General features: G+C 35.5%; 1 protein-coding gene across 1 annotated transcript in view; it reads left to right on the plus strand.

The window, feature by feature from the left end:
- The window catches only part of LOC115283435 (protein diaphanous homolog 2-like), a 394,452-nt gene extending 375,470 nt beyond the window's left edge, over nt 1-18,982 (plus strand). The window contains exons 9-10 of the mRNA XM_029929670.1: nt 18,654-18,818; nt 18,926-18,982. Of these exons, the coding sequence (XP_029785530.1) occupies nt 18,654-18,818; nt 18,926-18,982 (222 nt within the window). The remainder of the gene's footprint in view (nt 1-18,653; nt 18,819-18,925) is intronic.
- The last annotated feature ends 311 nt before the right edge of the window (nt 18,983-19,293 follow it).

Consider the following 19,293-nt stretch of genomic DNA (forward strand, 5'->3'; position numbering starts at 1 on the left):
CCAACTCAGTTTTAGCTAGGGTCACGATCTCACAATTCATGAGTTGAAGCCCCTCATCAGGCTCTGTGCTAACAGCGCAGAGCCTGCTTGGGATTCTCTCTCTCTCTCTCTCTCTCTCTCTCTCTCTCTCTCTCTCTCTCTGCCTCTCCCACACACACACTCTATCTCTCTTTGTCTCAAAATAAATAAACTTAAAAAACTTTCTTATATAAATCTTATATCAGAGTGATTCTAGTATGAATATATAATAGAAGCATACATATTAACAATTAGAGTGTTTTGAGACTCTCACTAAACAGAGCACTAATATATATAACCCATTCTATCACTTATTTGGAGCTTATCTCTGTACAGAAATCTCCGTAGACCATCCCATGACTACTTTCAATATTCTCAGGCAGCAACATGTCTCCAGGGCACCAAGGAGTTACAAAGGGGAGAGCACACAAGAGTAAACCAGCTAGGGTCTCTACTTATGGTCTGCTTAATTATAGAAAGTTCTTATCATTGCTATAGCTCTAACTCCATTGTTGTTCCCTGGGTTACTCTGCCTAATACTTAGAAGCCTTCTCTTAGCGCTGTCACAAAATAACCCTACAATGTAAATCTCAAAATCTATCTAGACACAACACTGGCATTTTTTCTGTCTTCCCTTCATTTCACACACACACACACACACACACACACACACACACACACACACATACTTCGTCTGGGCTCCTAAGCACAGTCTATTTATAATAAGTTGCCAGGAGAGAAAGAGAAATTCACTGACTCATCTACCATGAATTGGCACAGAACTCTGAATTACTCAGATACATAAGTAAAAATTTGGATTCATTATGACTGTGTGTGTATGTGTGTGTCTGTGCATATAGAGTTAGTGACCTAAATAGAAGTTTGCCTTATTATTGTCATGAGAAATACCTGAAATCTACCCTCTTAAAATTTTAAGTGTACAGTACAGCATTCTTAACTGTAATGTAAGCACAATGTGTACCACTGATCTCTAGAACTTTTTCATCCTGCATGACTGAAACTCTATATCCATTGAATAACAACTCCTAGGGTGCATGAGTGGCTCAGTCAGTTAAGCATCTAACTCTTGGTTTCACCTCAGGTCATGATTTGTGGTTCATGAGTTCAAGCCCCATGTTGGGCTCTTCACTGACAGTCTCCCTTAGGAGTCTCTCTCTGTCCCTCTCTGCTCCTCCCCTGCTTGTGCTCTTTCTCTCAAAATTAACAAACTTAAGGGAGAAAAAAAGAATAGCAACTTCCCATTTTCTCTTTACCCCTAGCTCCTTAAACCATCATTATACTTTCTGCTTCTACGATTTTGACTATTTTGGATACCTCAGATGAGTGGTATCATGCAGTATTTGTCCTTATGTCTGGCTTGTTTCACTTAGTGTAATGTCCTCCAGGTACATCTATGTTGTAGCATATAACATATAACATTTTTTCTTCTTGTGTATGGTTGAATAATATCCTGGTGTATGTATATCCCACATTTTCTTTATTCATCTATCAGTGGACATTTAGATTGTTTCCACCTCTTGGCTATTGTGAATAATGCTGTAATGAACATGGGAGTAAAATTTTCCCTTTGATATCCTGCCTTTTTATTTTTTTAGTCCAAGTGCTGACTTTGAATAACACATTGACATTGAAACATATATGATTCCTAAGATCATATAATTTTTTGAGATGTTAGAAATACCTACAGACAGCAAACACATTAAAGGTAGATTTGCAGACCTAGTTTATATCCATGTCACAAACTGAGCACTACTGAAGCTATTCTGTTATTGCTTGTTTTCCTCAAGCAGAAAAATTTCATAGGGCACATTTTTATCTTTCCAACAAAGGAACGAATAAAAAAGGAATGTGTTGTCAGGAAGTAATGCCACAGTATTTGAATAGCTTCTTCCACACAAAGCATCTAAAAATGTCTTTCAGAATTGCATAATGCAATTTCATATTTAAGACATACATTAAATTAATACAAGAAAAAGCACAGCATTTATAAGTAATGCAGTAAAATCAATAAATTCTTATATACATAAATACACACACATATATACAAGGGTATATATATATACACATACACATAAATGAATGCATACAGATTAGAAAATTTTAAGAATTAGATGGAGAGTTACTCAAAAGCACAAGAATTATGGTCCAAAAGATATGTTTGTCTAAAAAAATTCTAGCAGAAATAGAATTTTCCTAGTGGATATTCTGGCCCAGGATCACCCCACAATAGCTATCATCATATTGGCTAAATTCAGGGAAATATTATAAAAAATTTTGCTTCTAATACTAAGGTATAAGATTAATGCTCTTTATATCCTGAAATGCACTTGTTTTCAACCTTGCAAAAAGTTGTATTAAATGAGGAAGGAATTATGATTAGGGTTAGGAATGTATGATCATCTAAAGAAACTTTTATAGTGGCGCCTGGGTGGCTCATTCGGCTGAGCATCTGACTTCTGCTCAGGTCATGATCTCACAGTTTGTGGGTTTGAGCCTTGCGTTGGGCTGTATGCTGACAGTTCAGAGCCTGGAGCATGCCTTGGATTCTGTGTTTCCTTCTCTCTCCCTCTCTGCCCCTCCTTCACTCTCGTTCTCTCTGTCTGTCTCTGTCTGTCTGTCTGTCTGTCTGTCTCTCTCTCTCTCTATTTTTATAAGGTGATGGAAGGAATGGATTCTGATAAGTGAACATAGCTCTTCAAAGCTCAGAGTACTGGGAGTTACAATTTTAATGCCAGGGGTGACAAACAGCCCAGACTCAAAACAAGAGTCCTCAATGAGTAATCATGTTAGAAATACAAAGTGTGTCTCAATACCATTTTTTTACATTAGAGTAACATAGCTGTCTTTGAGATAGTTTATTGTAGGTTAAATTTAGGCTGAGGTTGCCTTGTACTTCCTAGGTCCTTAGCTCTGTTTTAGAAATCATAGAACATACAAAAGACATGGAAATTTACTTTTACTGTAATTTGCCTTCAATCTAGAATAGGAAGACTGCCTATAAAACATAAAACTAGCTTAAATAATATGTTCAAGTATTTCCATTACAGAAATAAAACTATTCACTTTTTCTCAAGATATTAGTGCTTCCATTTTACCTGAATACTTACAGAATCTAGCATTTTACATTTGGGAGCAACTTTACAGAATTTCTACTCTAATCCTGCAGATTTCCCTGCCATGCAAAAAAGGGAAGAATTAAATCTCTTCCTCAGTTCATAGGCCTTTCAGAAATACAGAGTTCACTCTTACCTTCATGAGTAAATTTGGTTTGGGAGACTGTTTTCCTTTTTGCTATTTTATTACCTCATTGGTGATTTTGGTTAAGGAAAGATAAGCAAGAAATGATAAAGCATTATTAGCTGATTTTGAAACTACAACTTGGAATGAAAATGCATGATTAGAAAGAAACCATCTACAATTCAATACAAGAATCCTCAAACCTGAAATGGGGCATTTAAAACAAGTTTAGGAAAAATAAAATTCCCAAAGGATTTGGAGAATTATTTTACAGTGAGCAATAAATCCCAAATACCTAGACATTTATTCCAAAGTAGCAGATGTAGCAGAGGTACCTGGTGTAGTAAAAATTTTTAAATAAAAACCACAGAGAGTGGACCATAATGATGAGAAACATAGTGATTCTCAGGTACTTGGCAGCACCATTTCTAACTACTTTCATAACAATATACAGTTATTTTTGAGTCTTTAATGTTATTTCTTAAAGTTCTTTATACTCTAACCCTGTCACTAACCAAAACAATAAAATTCAATTCCCCAGGAACATACTCTTTGGCAAAATTCATACTGATTACATATTTTGCACTGTTGATATGTGTAGTTAAATGACCTTTTATGATCATTGGAAACTGTTACCACAGACTGCGGGATCTGATATTTTGCTCTCTTAGTTAATGTTTTAATTCCAGACTATTCTCTATTTTGAAGAAATGTGTCAAGGCAAAATATATTCAGAGTAAGGGTATGTTCATTTAATCAACAGGAGTGTTAAGGGAGCACACGTAAGGTACAGTCCTGATCTAGATCTGATTGGGTGAGAGAAAATCTTTGTTCTATTTTCCTTGACTTTGCAGGTTTCACTGTTGCCGCAGATGCTGCTCTCTAAGTTACCAAGGAGCCACATACTTCCAGCTGCTGTTAGATATTGCCATCCCCATGTTTCATAGATATCTCATACTCAGTGTATTCAAATTAGTCAGTGTTCTTCCTCCTGCTGCCCACCCCATGTTCCCTTTCTTGTCTCACAAGTTCTGTTATAAAACAAGTATACACAAAGCATATGTATGTTTATGTGGGCTGGAAAATTCAAGTGGCATTCTGAATACTTCACCCTCTCTAACCACTAATATCTATTCAATCACCATGCCCCATGGATGCTACCTCTTCCATATTTCTTATATCCATCCTTTGCTTTCTATTCACAGTGCTTTTCTGTTAGTTTCCTAGGTGGTCTCCCATGGTTCATTGTCATCTTCCAAGCCTTCCTCCACTGTTACCAGTTAGGTTCATACAAACAAGTACGATTATATTACTCCTTTGTATAAAAACCATTGATTACCTCCCTACAAAGAAAACTTGAGAACCTTAATATGCATTCAGTTCCTTTCCAGGCATAGGGAAGGAAAGATTTACATTTTATGTTTCTAGATTTGGTAGCTGTGTCTATGAAATAAACTGATAGTATATGAAGAGGAAAAGGTATACAAATTTATTGATGTTTAATATGATATACACAGGGATATCACAAGGGGAAAGAAGTGAATACCTAATTAAGTGGTGAGATTTGACAGTTTATATGCCATCTTAATAGGGTGAGGGGAGAGAGGATGTAGGCTACTTAGAGGACAAGATTTTTTGGAAAGATGAATGGGAGCTTAAAAGACTAGATGGAAGATATGTTAGTATGTAACAAAGTTTGTATGGGTCAGGTGTCAATTTCTAGTCCCCTCCCCTCTGATAAGTATCAATCTTTCTTGGTTGATGAAACTTCCAGGGAGATTTATAACAATTGAGTTCCTTTTAGAGGATCTGTCTTTAAACAGATAAGGGGAGTTTGGAGAAAACCTCTCTTTGCATTTGCTGTTTTTCCAAGTGCCTTCAACTCAAAATTAATCATGTCAAAGAGGTATATTTTAGGTGGCCTACTCTGCCACCCAACACAGGCTTATCTTCCTCTACATCTCCCTGCATACTCAAACTATGTTATCCTAGAATAGTCAGAGTTCCTTGCCAACTTCAGATGCATTATAGAGATTGCTGATGCCATTCTCATTGCCTGGGGTGTCTACTCTTTGGATTGAGAGATGCTTCCCACACCTTGAAATGGAACTCAAAAGTTATATCCTTCTGACACTGTTCCTAATAATCAGAATTACTTCTTTCTGTGCATTTCCACATCTTTCTTGAATTCCATTGTGGAGCTTAGTTTATACAATCATATATTTTTAGCTTTTTCTTTAACAGAAAAAGAAATATGGCATGCTGTTTAAACACATAGTTTTGTATTATGGGAGAATGGAGAAAGGTATCCCAGATTCAAATCCTGAATCCACCACTTTCTACTGAGATGGCTTACTCTTGAGAAAGTCAATTGATCTTCTTGAGGCAAATTTCATCATGTGTAAAGTGGAATTAGTAATAGAATATATACATCATAGAGCCATTGGGAGGGTTAAATATGACAATGCTTATAAAGCACTTAGCTCAGTGCCTGGTTCATTGTAGAGTTCAATAAACATTACTTTCTGCTATTGCTGCTCTGCTCTTATTTATCTGTCTCTAAACACTAGTTTATAAATTCAGTGAATATTAGAAACCATGTCTCATCACTTTACTTTCTTTTTCTCTACTTAATCTCTCATGGTTTTATATACAGTGTTGCTACATGATAAATGATGCTGAAAATTGAATGTGAGGTAAAGCTGGAGGTAGGACCTGATTTAATTAATGTCTGTGTGTGCATACTATGAATATTAAATGATAATACTGACATTCCAGAATATACACATCATTATCAAATTTGTATGATTATAACTCTTATGTTACTCTAAACACAACTGTTTACATGCCAATCTGCATAAATATGTATCGCCTTACACCTGCTATTTTTTATCTCCCTTGATTCTATGTAGCATTCTTAATAATTTATAAATATGCTTTAATTGAATATTTATACAATATATATTCTTATAGGTAGTTAGGAACTAGCAAGTAGACTTACTATTATTTGTCCAATATTCTGTAGTTCATTAATCCTAGGTTTTGTTGTTGTTGTTGTTGTTGTTGTTGTTGTTATTGTTGTTAGTGGTGTGTGCGTGTGTGTGTGTGTGTGTGTGTGTTTGTGAATTTAGCAAGCATTTCTTATGCCTTGGAGCAGAAGAAAACTGATCCTATCAAGTCTTTGTTTAAAACTCAACAATGACTTATAATTTTCTTAAGAAAACAATTAAAAATGCTTAAGAGACCTGTAGAACCTGGCCCCTTCATAACTCAGGAGGCTTCTCCCCCCTGTCTCATACTTACTCCATAGTCTCTCACCTTCACAGACTTTATCTTCTTCCTTATGGTCCTAGAATATTTAATATCTTTCAGAGTTTTCATGCACCCTACCCCAGCATTCCTTCTCATGACTCTTCCCCATCAGGTATCAGTTTTAATTTTTCATCCTTCGAGAGGCATTGCCAAACTCATGGTCTACCCAACACCCCCACAAGTCTAAGTTAAGTCTCCCAAGCATACATTCTTTAAGAGCCTATATTTTGCAATCACATTTCTCAATTTGTAATCTTTAAATGCTTTTTAAATTTTCTTGGTTTAATGTAGGTATTCCCACTAAACCATAATGTCTATGAAAGCTGTGACCAGTGACCTTTTGTGAATATTTACTAATATATACTCAGCACCTAGAAGATACTTGACACATAGTAGGCACTTAATAAATATATTTGAATAAATTAATTAAAAATCATTCTGTCGAGCATATATGAATGCAAAGATAGCCTTCAAAGGAAAGATATAAAGAAATCTACACAAAAGACAAAAGAAAGTGAATAATGAAAGGGGGTTAAGAAAAGAGATTATGAGTGTGCCTCTTACCTTTGTCATAAGCATCACATTTGTGGCTTTAACGGGAAGCTAATTTAAAAACATTTTCTTTATACCCGGCTGACTCAGGCCATCTAGAAAAGTATGGTAATTATGTTACTTCCTATATGTTAAAAACTCAGAATATTAGGGGTATGTGGGTGGCTCAGTTGGTTAAGTATCTGCCTTCAGCTCAGGTCATAATCTTATAGTTCATTGATTCGAGCCCCACATCAGGCTCTGTGCTGACAGCTCAAATCCTGGAGCCTGCTTGGGATTCTGTGTCTCCCTTTCTCTCTGCGCCTCCTCATTCATGCGCTCGCTCTCGCTCTCTCTCTCTCTCTCTCTCTCGCTCTCTCTCTCTCTCTCTCTCTCAAAAATAAAATAAGAACTAAGGATCTTGGTTCAAAATTTTTATCATTGACTATGCTGTCTTTGTTGTATTAACTGTCCTATGCCTAAGCTTTATAGTCTGAGTTTTTAAGTTTATTTATTTTGAGAGAGAAAGAGAGTGAAAGCAAACACGGGAGCAGGAGGGGTGCAAAAGGAGAGGGATAGAGAAAATCTCAACAAGACTCCACGCTGACAGTGCAGAGACCTATGGGGGGGCTCAATCTCACAAACTGTGACATCATGACCTGAACCAAAATCAAGAGCTGGGTGCTTAACCAACTGAGCCACTCTGGCACTCCTATAAATGGATTTTTAAAAGAATTTTGTAGCCTATATCCCAAACTATTTTAAAGTGTTGTGTTGAACCCAAATAGAAATTAATGAATGCATTCGTTATTGTCTTTGTTAATGTTTCACAATTTAAAATATTTGTCTATACATATTCATCACATAATGTGTGATTTGTAAGTAAATTCAAACTACTTTAATATGCCTTAATACTATTTTTAAAAGATAAATTTCTTTGAAATAATAATTCTTTACTAAAAATTATATACTCACATTAAATTGAAACATTAATATTTTGTTTTTAGCATTTAAAGAATATTTTCTGATAGGTTATGGAAAAAGGAAATGATATTTATATTCTTCAATAGAGTATCTGTAACTTCCTTTTATTTTAATGAATAATTATGCCATGTTGCTAACTAAAGCTTGTCTGAAGGTTAAGTGGATCTCAAGTTGATTTTTGCATGTGCTCAATCCAGCAGTACTGCTATTTAAAATTTCAAGTTTTTTACTAAATTTGTAACTAATGTACTCCCTACAAAAATTAGAACTAATTTAACTCAACTAACTATAAGAGACATAAGCTCCTTCATCCCCAGTGTCACGCTAATGCTTAGTTTGGTTCTACTGAAGCAAGTTTTCCATGTTAACAATTGGTCTTTACATCAAAATTAAGTAAAATGGTAGTTTTCTCTGCCTAGCATTTGATGAAGCAATACTGTATAGGGGAGGAAAAATTCTCTTCAAACCTCTAGGGGTCCCTCACTAGGTCTAAAAATTAAACTGGCAAATACATTAACAGGAGAAAAGCATACAAATATATTGAACATAGCTTTCATATGACATGGGAACCTTCATTAGGAAATTAAGACCCAAAGAAATTGTTAAACCTATTTTTCTATGCTAGATTTGATAGAGACTAGAAAGTCATAGAAAGATATAATAGGGCACAAAGCACAAGCTAAGTCTATTAAACTGAGGGGAACCTAGCAAGGACTATTTGTTCATTTGATTTCTTCTTAGTATCCCTCCATCTTGAAGATAAGGGTATTTCTTCCCCTGGGGTATAAAGAAGCCATTTCTCATATAGAGGTATTATAACTTGCTTCAGGAGGTTAGAGTGATCTTCCAGCTTCTTCCTTTCTCTTAAAATATTAAATATGCCATGGTGCCATATTTGGAGGCAGCATGTCCTTAATCCTATCAGCTACTTTACCAGTTAGACGTTAAGGTTTAAAGATACCTACCTTTAACCAATTTATAGACAGGTAGGTACAGCTACCAAAAAGAGTTAAAACCAATATATAATGTACCTAAAATGTAAAGAAAATGATTTACTTTTATTTGAGTAAATGCCTATGGAGGAATTATAGCTGTCTTAGGTTAAAGTTTAAGTCCATACTATTACAATATTACTAAGGAATAAACTCTATAAATTTATATATAGTCACACAGAAATATAGATGATAAAGCTTTAGATAATTCTGCATAGTACACAAACACCCAAGTAATCTAAGACTGCTTCCCTAGGTCAGATTTTCAAGTGAGTTAATATAACAAAAGCTTTGTGGGATAGTAAATATTTTATAAATAAAGTTTCCAGATTCATGATTAAGATCAAATTATTTAAAATGAATACTTCTAAAATGTTAATATTTTACCTGCTAGTATTCTAAAATGTTGAACACATTTTAGTTTATCACCCTTGCCAAGAACACTTCTCTTAGGGAGAATATTATGTGATTTTAATTCACAGTTATCTTGAAAAACTTCCAAGCTGGAAAAATCAGAAATGTTTGTGTTTGTAGAATGAGGAATTTGAGTCAGCTAGTAAAATGAAAACTGCTCTAAATTGCTTTATCCTCTTATCATGGAAAGTACATTTGATAAGTACTCTATATGTATTAGACAGGTTTACTTAAACACCTTAAGGATATACTTATTCTAAGGATATAAAATACTATAAATTACCCCATTTTGGAAATTCTTCTTGGAAAGTCCATTGTTTTCTCAGGATTCCGCTCTCTAAATATTTCAAGAAATCTCAAGGTTGTTTATGCAGGTGGGAAGAGATGACTCCATATTTTGATCTCAGGGTAGTCTAATTATCCTCACCAAAGTCACTGTTGTCACTGATAATATTTCTACTATGTGCTAAGCACAGTTCTCAGTGCTGATGAGTCAGTTGCCAGTAAGATAGGCAAGGGCTATTCATGGACCATAATTTAAAGTGGGGAAAGACAGGAAATAGAGTTAAATAAACAAAAGAGATAATGTCTGGTAGTTGTAAGGTTGCACAAGGAAACAAAGTAAGCAAGAGTAATAGTGATGGAAGTGAATATTTTATATTGAGTGGTTGGGGAAAGCCTTTATGAGGAGGTGACATTTGAGTTGAGATTGATTGATCTGGTGAAGAAAAAAAAAATACTCTAAGCAGAATGAACAGCAAGTGCAAAGGCCCTGAGTTGGGTATGAAAACTTAGTATGTTAAAGGAACAGAAAAATTGTTAATATGCCTGGGCATATTGCTTAAGAGGGAGAATGAAATGAGATTAGGTTGCAGAGGTGAGTATAGGCCAGATCATGTGGATCCTCATAAACCCTGAAAAGGAGTTTATATTTTATCTAAATGAAATTATTATAGAGTTTTCACAAGACGATTAATATTTATGATTCCAAGAGAGTCCACCTAAAATAAAAACAACAGCATTCAAATAGAGGACAAGTAAGTAGTTGATTATAAAAATTAGTATCTCAAGGGACAGATTGAGGCTAGATATATAGTCTCAGAGCTCACCAATATAAATGGTATTTAAAGTCATGTATATTGCTTAGATCAGTTAGAACGTAGATTAAGGACTCAGGACCAAGCCTTCAGGGTACTCTAAAATTTTATAAAAGTCACCAGAGAAGGATAAGAAATGAGAGTAAATATATTTTAGGCATGAGGATGGGTGTCATAGAAACTAAGTGGCTAAATGTATTTGAATCTGTTGAGAATCAAAAGGAAAACATAAGCTTGAGCATTCGATTTGACAATAGAATGATTGTCATTATAAATAATAATACATTTCTACTATATCAAAAGATCAAGGGACTATCATGATGTCTACAGTAAGTAGGTAAGGAAAAATAATTTTTTCCCTCTACCCTTTTGAATCCCTGGTGAAATCCTCCCTGTAATAAAAGACAGATTAACAAGAGAAAATCAAACTGAAAGTTATTAACATGTATACCTCATGTATACATGACAAATACCCAGAGAGAAATCAGTAAGTCCCTGAGGTAGCCTAAACATAGTCCATTATTTTAAGTAAGGGTTTTATTTTATTTTTTCCTTTTTTTATTGTTTATTTTTTAAAATAGTTTATTGTCAAATTGGTTTCCATATAATACCCTTCCCCCCCCATATAATGCTCTTCCCCACAAGTGCCCTCCTCCATTACCACCATCTCCGTTTCTCCCTCCCCCTCCCCCTTCAACCCTCAGTTTTCAGTATTCAATAGTCTCTCAGGTTTTGAGTCCCTCTCTTTCCCCAAGTCTCTTTCCCCCTTCCCCTCCCCAGGAGAACAGGAGAAACCTAATGAAGTAAGGTTTTTATTTTAAATCCAGTATAGTTACTATACACTGTTATATTAGTTTCAGGTGTTCAATATAGTGATTTAATAATTCCATACATTACTCAGTGCTCATCATGATAAATGTACTCTTTAATCCCCATAAGCTATTTCACCCATCCCTCCACCCACTTCCCCTCTTGTAAGCATCAGTTTGTTCTCTACAGTTAAGAGATTTTCTTGGTCTTCCCCGCAACTCCCCCCCTCCATGTCGCTTTCTTAAATTCTACATAAGAATGAAATTATATGGTATTTTTCTCTTCCAGACTCGGTTATTTCCCTTAGCATTGTACTCTCTAACTTCATCCATGTTGTTGCAAATGGCAAGATTTCACTCCTTTCTATGGCGGCATAATATTACATTGCAAACATGCAATATCACTTCTTCTTTATCTACTCGCTTATTGATACATACTTGGGCTGTTTCCAAAAATTGACTACAGTAAATAATGTTGCTTTAACATTCGGGTGCATATATCCCCTTGAATTAGTGTTTTTGTATGTTTAGGTAAATACCCAGTAGTGCAGTTGTTGGATCATAGGGTAATTCTATTTTTAACTTTTTACGATCCTCCTTACTGTTTTCCAGAGTGGCTGCACTAGTTTACATTTCCACCAACAGTGCAATAAGGTTCTTTTTCTCTACATCCTCACCAACATTTGTTCTTATGTGTTTTTGATTGTAGCCACTATGACAATTGTGGGGTGATATCTCACTGTAATTTTGACTTGAATTTCCATTATGATGAGTGATGTTGAGCACTTTTTCATGTGTCAGTTGGGCATCAACTTGGTCAGTTTATGTCTTTTTTGGAGAAATGTCTGTTCATGTCTTCTGCCCATTTTTTAATTGGATTATTTGGTATTTGAGTGTTTAGTTTTATCAGTTCTTTATATATTGTGGATACGAAACTTAAGCCACCAGTTTAAATACCATTTTCAGCTTAAAGACATAGGAAAGAAAGGTGCAAGGATACTCATTATGAGTAAGAGAAGTGTAGTTACCAGGAAAAACACCATAAACAAGGATGAGGTTTGTTATGCACACTTAAATCAGCAACCTACCCCTTTCACATTCTTGATACCATTGATTCTCTTGTGATTTAGTGACACTTCTCTTCCTGGTACAAAGAGGGAGACACCCTGACAAATGGAAATTTCCTTTACAAATGTAAATTTCCCTTTCAAAAAGGTAACTTTTATTCTTTTCAGAGCTTTTCTAGTGTCTGCTATTTCCCTGTCAACTCAAAATAATATGAGCTATCTGCCCATTTTTAACTGGGTATTCTTAACTATTTTTCTGGGTATTGAGCTTGATAAGTTCTTTATAGATTTTGGATACTAGCCCTTTATCAGATACATCACTTAAAAATATCTTCTCCCAGTTTAGAGAAGGACAAATACATATGATTTCACTAGTATGTGGAATTTAAGAAACGAAACAGATGAACATAAGGGGAAAAAGAGCAGGCAAACCATAAAGCAGACTCTTAACTATAAAGAACAAACTCAAAGTTGCTGGAGGGGCGGTGGGGAGGATTGGTTAAATGGATGACAGGCATTAAGGAGAACATTTGTTGTAATAAGCACTGGGTGTATGTGAGTGATGAATCACTAAATTCTACTCCTGAAACTAATATTATACTATATGTTAACTCACTGGAATTTAAATTTTAAAAATGTGAAATGAAAAATATTTAAAAATAAATGTATGCCAAAGAGGCATATTTTTAGGTGGCATACTCTGCTTCCCTTTACTACGTGCTCACCCTAGATGGATGAGTGCCTTTTATCTAGTTTCTATAACTCTAAAATTTGAACAGTGATATTTCTATGCCTTTTTGATAAGATTGTTATGAAGAGTATGGGACATATGGAAGTGCAAGGATATCTTAAATGTAAAAATTCCATACAAATGCACATTAATGATGGTAGAATTATTTGTAATATTAGATTAATATACTTTTTTTTTTAATTTCTTTTTAGTGTCTATTTACTTTTGAGAGAGAGAGAGAGAGAGAGCGCGCGTGCACGCGCGCGCACGTTAGAGAGAGAGAGAGAGAGAGAGAGAGAGAGAGAGAGAGAGCATCTGAGTAGGGGGGAGGGTGAAGAGAAAGGGAGACCCAGAATGACAAAGGTTCCAGGCTCCAAGCTGTAAACACAAGGCCCCACTTGGGGTTGGAACTCAGGAACTATGAGACCATGACCTGAGGCTGAGTCAGACACTTAACTTACTGAGCCACCTAGATACCCCTAGAATATAAACTTCTTAAGGGCCTGGATTAAGATTTAGTGATCACTGTATCCATTACATACTCAGCATAGTACTAACCAGTTATCTCAAATTTAATAGCTGCTGAAAAAATAAAATAAAAATTTCCTCAATGAAAAAAAGGAATGATGGTGTCTAGCTCTTTTTTACCTGCAGTCTCAGTTAGGGTTTGGTGACTAATGTGAAAATGTTGGGTTAAGGAGCAAATGGTCAAAAAAGAATTCTTGAGATGTCTTTGGTGCAAAAAGGTGGTGTTATTAAAGCATGGGGACAGGACCCATGGGCAGAAAGAGATGCACTGGGATTGTGAGCAGCAGTTAATTATATACCTTCAGGTTGGGAGGGGTTAGGGATGGCATATGTCTCTATGGAATTTTGGAAGCAAGGTTTCCAGGACCTTAACAGAACTAGCTATTCTTAGGAAAAGGTCATTTATTACTATCTAATAAAAACTTAGTCATGACATTCTTCAGATATATATCAGGGGTCATATACTTGGAGGATGATTGCTAATATGTATCTTGGTGGGTAGAGATAAAGGAAGTTTCCAGAGGAATTTTTATATATTAAAGGAGACTTACAGGATCCTGGAGTTCAGGATAATGTTAAGCTAAGATTGCCTTTTGCCCTTAGCAAAGTATTAACACCAATGCAGTTGAGTTCCTAGAGGTAGGTCACTCTGCCTGTCTTAAGGACTTGTCAATGGGCTATAAGTTGTAAAGAAATTTCTTTTTTTTTCTTTTGCCTTTGTTTCCCACATCAGCAACTTCCTTGCAATTTTTGAAGGATTTCCAGTGCTGACTCATGCCATCTAGCCCTTTTATGAAGTAATCACTTTGAAGAAGATAAGTAAAGGATTTAGAGATTGGCCTGCTTTCCATTTGTTATTTCTAAGATAAGCAATTCCCAGAATTTTTCAAATTTTCTCACTTTGGTACCCAGACAGAATTTCTGAAGTCAGTTTTTTTTTTTTTCTGGAAGAACAAATTTATGAAGTCGTGTATCACTACACAGATATATTTTAGCTGGGGAAAACTGTTATGAGAAATGGAAACATACAGGTTTTTGCCTTTTTTTATCTTTGGCATTTCTCTGTGTGGTACAGCTGTTAAGCCTTGTGAAATATATGGTTTAATACTTTGCACTGCAGATAGAGTAAAAGTAAGTGACCTTTGATAAGTTTTATGCCTATCAAGTTTCTGGAATGAATCTGTTTTGTTTAGGTAGGCCAGACTACAAAACAAAAATCTCACTTTTATTCTGTGCAAGGAAATGAAGTCTATTATTTCTGCAACTCTTAAACAGGATGTTTAACATTTTCCTAAAGTCAAAGAATAAAAATCAAAGAATATATGGTGATGTAAAATCAGAATGTGTATATGACATTATATGGGATCCTTTTGTTGGTAAAAGTAATGTAGAGTAAGTTAGAAATTCATTAGTTCTTTCTGGTCTATTGAGGTCAAAATGGGCTTCAGGGTTGAAAGATTTAATATTACTTGTTAGCAGGGAAGAGGTTACTGTGTTGCTAATGTGAATGCTAATATATAAGTAGCATAAGAAAGACCTTAGATAGGGGTGTGTCTCTTTTAAAATCACATTGTATGCAATAAGTGTCAGCTGCAAAGTAATTTTCCAGAAATGGTCTGATTTTCTCCATTGACTTCCATTGTAAAACTAGAGCTGTGTTCCCATGGAAAATAAATTTGACACCAAGTTATAATAGAATGCTGGAGTCCAGCTCCAACAGGTCCAGGATTCCCCCTGAAGGATGGAAGGTGTAGGCAAGAGAGAGTGAGAGAGCCTCGAATTTCTTTCTGATCACCAGGCAGGCATCTCTGCTCTTCTATCTCTGCTCTGTCTGATTCTCTAGCTTTATTTATGGTGAAAGATACAATGACCAGAAAGAGCAGTAAATGATTTCTCATAGATAATTTTTATAATTTTCCAAGACATGGATTCTTCAGAAGTTACAATTATACTAGTAATGATTGTCATAAAAAAACTTAGCTACAGGCACTCATGTTGTCATAGGTATTTTTTACAAAACCTCAAGTCTAGTCTTAAGGAAATGACCTTTAACCAAGAAGCAAACAGCATTGTTTAGTAAAGGTTAGTTTTTTTTTTTTTTTTTAATGAGTAAGGGTCATTAAACTGTTTTATAACTCTAAGAGAAAGTTCCCAGAAAAAATAGGATTCTCAGGAGACATAATGCCTACTCTCACAGTCCCAAAGATGATTGATACATTTTATTGCAGCAGTGACTTTTACAAAGGCATCCAGGCCCAGGAGGTAGTCAGTTATCAGTTAATTCCTTAGGGGAAAATTATATGTTGCTTGCCTTAGTCACATTTAAGGTGTATGTAGTTTACTCATGTTTTCCTTGACCAGGTGCAGTCATGCCTCAGGGTCAGGGCAGGGGGACAAGCTGCTCCTGACACTAATCAGCAAAGCATTCAGGTTTGGTGCCCAAGCAGAAAGGTTCAAGAGGGAAGATTTTGGTAGCTATCTGGGGGCAAGAGACCATGCACACTTGCCGTACCCTCACCAGGAATTTTCACTCTCCTGGTGAGTTCAGATAGCTCCCAACAATAGAACATACTGAAGAATTCAGAAAATCTTATATAAAATGAAGTATTTTGAAACACATTTATCAAGACCTGATAAAATAATACGACCATAAAATATTAATACACTATACTATAGTGAACCTTATAATAGCATGCCCCAAACTGCTATTATCCTTCTTTTACAATTCTAAGTATTAAAGACATTTTAGTTCTGTGATCATTATTGATGTCTTAAATGTAACTATAATTTTGAAAGGTGAATTTGGTTTCCTTTATTCTTCATTGTTACCCCACTAACCTTCCTCTGAAGCATTCTTACCAATTTACATTCAAAAGTTATTAGTCATAGAAGGAAGACTAGAAGAAAATGGTCCAATATGTTCACAACGCTTGCTTCTGATTTGCTGGAAATTTTTGTTTATTTATTTTTGTTCTCTAAGTCACCTAAAGAGATAATTTTTCATATCTATGCCCTCTATAAGAATGTATTATAATTTCTTTCTTTAAGTATAAATTTTATATATAATGATGCCTTTAGACAGATATATATTTGATTCATTTATATTTTGGTAGTGGTTGTTATCACTTTGTTGATAAAATTTTTACAATGATGATGTAATTAATTTCTGGATAAAAAGCTTTTCTAGAGCATATTACTCAAACTGTATCCTGGTCTGGTAACTTAAGGATCACCTGGAAACTGATTAGAAATTATAATTCTCAGGCTCCTGGGCTCAGGCTCAGGAAACAGCAATCTATGTTTGAGCAAGTCTTTGGGGTGATTAAGGTTCTAAAGCTATAGCAGAATCTCTCTCCCTGTCACCCTTCTCTCTCTTCTTACTTTCACTACATCCCTCCCCCTTGTCTTTTTTCCTTCTCCTTCTCTCTCCCTCTCCTTCTCTTCATGTGGGATACACACAAACACACATGTACCTAAACTATATATATATATAATTCATTGTGACCTCTCTCTATAAAGAATATGTGTATTTAAGAAGAGAATATTTTCCTAAGTTTTTGTTGCTGTTTGTTTCTGTCCTACCTTGTTCATAAAAAGATAACTGAGGCAGTGTTATGATATTTATATTTATGTGCTTTCATTTAGCAAACATGCTCTGCATGCTTATACATTAAATAGTTCAGCCTACTTTACAAAGTTATGAAACTCTCTAACCAAAATAATGACTCAAGCAAGTTATTATGGACTGAACTGTGCCCCCACAAAAATTCATATGTTGAAATCCTAACCCCCAGAATCTCAGAATGTGGCTGACTGCATTTGGAGATAGGTTTTCAGAGAGGCAATTAAGTTAAAATGAAATCCTTAGTATTGCACTACTACAGTGTAACTAGTGTCCTCGTAGGAAGAAGAGATGAGGACACCAACACAGGCAGACGGACCACCATGTGAAGATAGAGCAAGAAGGTGGCCATCTATAAGCCAGGGAGAGAGGTCACAGGAGAAACCAAATTTACCAACACCTTGATATTAGAATTCTAGCTTCAGGGCGCCTGGGTGGCTCAGTCGGTTAAGCCTCCGGCTTCGGCTCAGGTCAGATCTCACGTTCGTGGGTTCGAGCCCCGAGTCAGGCTCTGTGCTGACCACTAGCTCAGAGCCTGGAGCCTGCTTCCGGTTCTGTGTCTCCCTCTCTCTCTGACCCTCCCCCTCTCATACTCTGTCTCTCTCTGTATCAAAGATAAATAAAACATTAAAAAAAATTTAGAATTCTAGCTTCCAGTATTGTGAGAAAATGCATTTCTGTTGTTTAAGCTACTCAGTCTGTGGTATTTGTTACTGCAATCCTAGGTAATTAATGCATAATTATTTACAAAAATGATTGTATAATTCAACCTAAACATCTAGTAATTGCCTTTAAGATACTGTTGTATCAGGGCACCTGGGTGACTCAGTCGGTTAAGCCTCTAACTTTGGCTCAGATCTCACAGTTCATGATTTGAGCCCCGTATCAGACACTGTGCTGACAGCTCAGAGCCTGGAGCCAGCTTTGGATTCTGTGTCTCCCTCTGTCTGCCCTTCCCTTGTTCTCTGTCTGTCTGTCTCTCTATCTCTCACTCTCTCAAGGAAAAAAAAAAAAACAGTGGGGCTCCTGGGTGGCTCAGTCCATTGAGTGTCTGACTTTGCCACAGGTCATGATCGCACACTTTGTGGGTTTAAGCCTGAGTTTGTGGGTTTAAGTCTGTGCTGACAGCTCAGAGCCTGCTTTGGATTCTGTGCCCATCTCTCTATGTCTCTCCCTGGCTCACATGCTCTCTCTCTCAAAAGTAAATAAACATTATTTAAAAAAATAAATAAATAAAGATTAAAAATTTAAAAAATATACTATTGGATCATGTTCCTTAACAGAAAGCTACAGCTTTACAAAGAGTGCCAGAGACCAGTATGAAAAGTTGTTCACCATGCACAACAACATGCTGAAGCTCTATGAGAATCTTGGAGAATATTTTATTTTTGACTCTAAGACAGTGAGCATAGAAGAATTCTTTGGTGATATCAGCAACTTCCGAAATTTATTTCTGGTGAGTAATATATCTTGGCATTGTAAGGCCTGTTGTTTTTGTGTTTTAAATAATTTCTCCTATTAGCGTTTTATGTACCTATTGATCATACTGATTTCATGTTATAGTCTTTAACAGGAACTGACATATTTTATACCTGTAACATGTATAAAATTTTTGGCTGATTTAAATATATAATGGGGACTTAAATGAATTATCTTCAAGTGTAGGTATATATGTGAATTTTTGTACTGAAATTTTATAAGAATGAATGAATTGGTACTGGACATTGATTTTTAGATAGCATAGTATTATAATTTGACCTAGCTTAAAAATTAATATCTAAAATCATCTTTCACTTAATACATTAAAATGCTATGATTTGTTAACAAGTTTTTATAATAGTCTAGATGAGAAATTGATTCTAAATTAGACTTTGTAAATGACTTTGAATACTTAAATTTTCTTTCACAATGTTGGCTCTTGTTTCAAACTG

This window comes from Suricata suricatta, chromosome X (assembly GCF_006229205.1).
Source record: "Suricata suricatta isolate VVHF042 chromosome X, meerkat_22Aug2017_6uvM2_HiC, whole genome shotgun sequence".
Classification (NCBI taxonomy): Eukaryota; Metazoa; Chordata; class Mammalia; order Carnivora; family Herpestidae; genus Suricata; species Suricata suricatta.